Source organism: Alexandromys fortis, unplaced genomic scaffold (assembly GCF_014885135.2).
Source record: "Alexandromys fortis isolate MF-2015 unplaced genomic scaffold, M_Fortis_MF-2015_v1.1 scaffold_186, whole genome shotgun sequence".
NCBI lineage: Eukaryota > Metazoa > Chordata > Mammalia > Rodentia > Cricetidae > Alexandromys > Alexandromys fortis.
In genome coordinates, this window is record NW_026068067.1 from 1700586 (window position 1) to 1704201 (window position 3616).

General features: G+C 48.6%; 1 protein-coding gene across 1 annotated transcript in view; it reads left to right on the top strand.

Annotated features, from left to right (window-relative positions):
* Mast1 (microtubule associated serine/threonine kinase 1) overlaps positions 1-3616 on the top strand; it is a 47330-nt gene that overhangs the window by 18213 nt on the left and 25501 nt on the right. Inside the window, exons 9-11 of the mRNA XM_050120756.1 lie at positions 343-444; positions 527-659; positions 726-793. Coding sequence (XP_049976713.1) covers positions 343-444; positions 527-659; positions 726-793 — 303 coding nt within the window. The remainder of the gene's footprint in view (positions 1-342; positions 445-526; positions 660-725; positions 794-3616) is intronic.

The following is a 3616-nucleotide window of genomic DNA, read 5'->3' on the forward strand; positions in this document are numbered from 1 at the left end:
GTCTGCCCCACTCACTTTAATAAACGTAGTCTTGGAAGAATGGTAACCCCCTTGAGCCCACAGTAGGAGACAGCCCTACTCCCAAAAGATGTCCTCTGGCCTCCACGCGTAGCACACACCATGGTACACACATTCCTACACCCTTGTACATCCCACATATACAAATAATAGCCACCCCTTTGGACAGGGTCTCCCTTGCTGTGTAGAGCAGAGCTGGGCTTGCACCCCCAGCTCTCTTCTGGAAACGGGTGCAGCCCCAGAGCCTGGGGAGCCGGGTCTGAGAACGAGGCCTGGCTGAGCAGTTGACCCGTGAGCCCCATTCCCTCACTTCCTTCGCTGCAGGCCTACGAACGCTCTGAGAGCCTGGAGGTGGCCTTCGTCACTCAGCTCGTGAAGAAACTGCTCATCATCATCTCTCGCCCTGCAAGGCTTCTGGAGTGCCTGGTGAGGGGCTGCTGGAGGGCTGCGGGGGGTGGGGTGGCCCTCGGCGGGCACAGCAAGCTAAGCCCATCCATCTCTGCCCCAGGAATTCAACCCGGAAGAGTTCTACCACCTGCTGGAGGCAGCCGAGGGACACGCCAAGGAGGGTCACCTGGTCAAAACTGACATCCCCCGCTACATCATCCGACAGTTGGGCCTCACCCGGGACCCCTTTCCAGGTGTGCAAGGGGCCTGAGGGGGCGGGCCGAGCAGTGGGGCAGCGGCTCACACCCACCTCATTCTAGATGTGGTCCGCCTGGAGGAGCAGGACAGCGGGGGCTCCAACACGCCCGAGCAAGACGACACGTCCGAGGTGAGCTGCAGCCAGAGCTTGACGCTGGGCCAGCCAGGGGCTGCGGGCGGCCTTGGTCTCACACTCTGTCTCAGTTTCCCCATCTGTGCGATAGTTCTTTCTCTGTGTCGTGGTAGCACGGAGCCCAGAGCCTTGTGTGGTGCTCTGCTGCTGAACTCCATCCTCAGACTTCTTGTTGTTTCAGCATTGATTTTTTTTATCATTATTATTATTTTTGTGTGTGTGCATCTATGTGTGGGTGCACATGGGTGTGTGTGTCCTAGAAGCCAGAAGAGGGCATCGGATCCCCTGGAACTAGATTAATAGGCAGTGGTAAGCTACTTGGCATAGGTGCAAAGAGCCAAACTCAGGTTCTCTGAAAGAGTAGCAAGCACTTGGATTGGCTGAGCCATCCTTTCAGGGCATGTGAGTGTGTGTGTGTGTGAGTGTGCACGTGCGCACGCGCGTGCGTGTGTACAGGTGGAAACCAGAGATGGTATTTGGTGTCTTCCTCAATCAGTCTCCGCCTTGTTCTCTGAAATAAGGTGTCTCATTGAACGTAAAGCTTACCAGTCAACTAGGCTGGCTCTCCAGTGAACTCCACACATCGGCTGCCTCCACCCTGCCCAGTGTTGGGGTTACACACGGGCACCATTGCCAACTCAGATGATTATGGGGAATTGAACTCGAGCCCTCATACTTGCACGGCAGGCACTTCATGGACTTGAGCTATCGCCTCAAACCCAAGACCTCAGATTTTAAACATAGGGTCCCACTATTTCGCCCAGGCTGGCCGAGAACTCATGAATATACTGTTCCTCAGCCTCTCAGGTACTGCTGGACTATGTCACCTTTTTTTTAGTTTGTTGTTGTTGTTGTTTAGTTTTTAGTTTTTTTTTTTCTGTTTGTTTTTTTGAGACAGGGTTTCTCTGTGTGTCACAGCCCTGGCTACCCTGGAACTCACTTTGTAGACCAGGTTGATCTTGAACTCACAGAGATCCACCTGCCTCTGCCTCCCGAGTGCAAGGATTTAAGGCATGCACAACCATCACCCTGCTAGTTTGCCGTTTTTTAAAAATTGAGATTTGCCAGGTGGTGGTGTAGCACACCTTCAATCCCACTACTCAGAAGGCAGAGGCAGGAGGATCCATGTGAGTTAGAGGCCAGTCTGGTCTACAAAGCAAGTTCCAGGACAGTCAGGTCTGTTACACAGAGAAACCTTGTCTCAGCAAACCAAAAAAAAAAAAAAAGAAAGAAAGAAAGAAAGGAAGGAAGAGAGAGAGAGAGAGAGAGAGAGAGAGAGAGAGAGAGAGAGAAAGAGAAAGGAAAAAAATTGAGGGTAGGTATGGTGGCACTTGCCTTTAATTCCAGCACTTGGGAGGTAGAGGCAGGTGGGTCTGGGAATTAGAGGCTGACCTGGTTCACATAGTGAGTTCCAGGACAGCCAGGACTTGTATAGAGAGACCCTGTCTCAAACAAACAAACAAAGCCCCCAAGTTAAAAGCAAATAAATAACTAAAATGCTTGGGATGTAGGGACTAGCATCCAGAGAGCTAGCTTAAAGGTTCAGCATAGAACATTTGGGGCTGGAGAGATGGCTCAGTGGCTGAGAGCATTGACTACTCTTCCAGAGGACCCAGGTTCAAGTCCCAGCATCCACATGGCAGCAGCTCACACCTGTCTGTAACTCCAGTTCCAGGGCTTCTGACATTCACTCAGACACACATTCAGGCAAAACACCAATGAACATAAAATAAAATAAATTATATATTTGAAAAAAGAGCAGAACACCTCTGCTCTTGCAGAGAAACTGAGTTCAATTTTCAACACTCATATTGGATGGCTCAAAACCACCCGTAACTCACATATAAAAACAAATCTTTACAAATATTGAGGTGGGTTGTTGCTATGTTGCCTAGACTAACCTCAAACTCCTGGGCTCAAGTGAACCTTCTGCTTCAGTTTCCCCAGTATTTGAGACTTCAGATGTTTGCAAAATAGCAGAAGTCACCAACTGAACCACTTTTTCTGTTTGCTGTTGATTTCGGTTGTGCTAGGAATCAGTTGGCCTCTAGCCCCCTTGTAAACATTGTAGCATGCTTGCACTACTGTTCAGCCATGACTCTAGCTAGCTACGGCTTCTCTCTCCATTGCCAAAAAGAAACCTCTAACATACTGAGTGCCACCCACAGATCCCAGGGGCACTTGTTTATCTCTACCTCTGGATTTGCTCAGTCCCTCTTCCTCTGTTATTTGAGACAAGCTAGGAGTAACCTGGAATTCATTATGTAGCCTTTAGCTCCTGTGCCTCCTGTCTCGACTTCCCAAGCGAGGAGCTCACAGGTGTGTGCCACCACACCTGGCAGTCCCTTTTCTTTTTTAAACATTTTATTATATTCAGTTTCTTAAATTTTTTAAAGGATTTTTAAAATTTATTTATTATGTATACAATATTCTGTCTGTGTGTATGCCTATAGGTCAGAAGAGGGCACCAGACCCCGTTACAGATGGTTGTGAGCCACTATGTGGTTGCTGGGAATTGAACTCAGGACCTTTGGAAGAGCAGGCAATGCCCTTAACTGCTGAGCCATCTCTCCAGCCCCAGTTTCTTAAATTTTTTAAAGGATTTTTAAAATTTATTTATTATGTATACAATATTCTGTCTGTGTGTATGCCTATAGGTCAGAAGAGGGCACCAGACCCCGTTACAGATGGTTGTGAGCCACTATGTGGTTGCTGGGAATTGAACTCAGGACCTTTGGAAGAGCAGGCAATGCCCTTAACTGCTGAGCCATCTCTCCAGCCCCAGTTTTTTAAAATTTTAAAAAATTTATTTTATTTTAT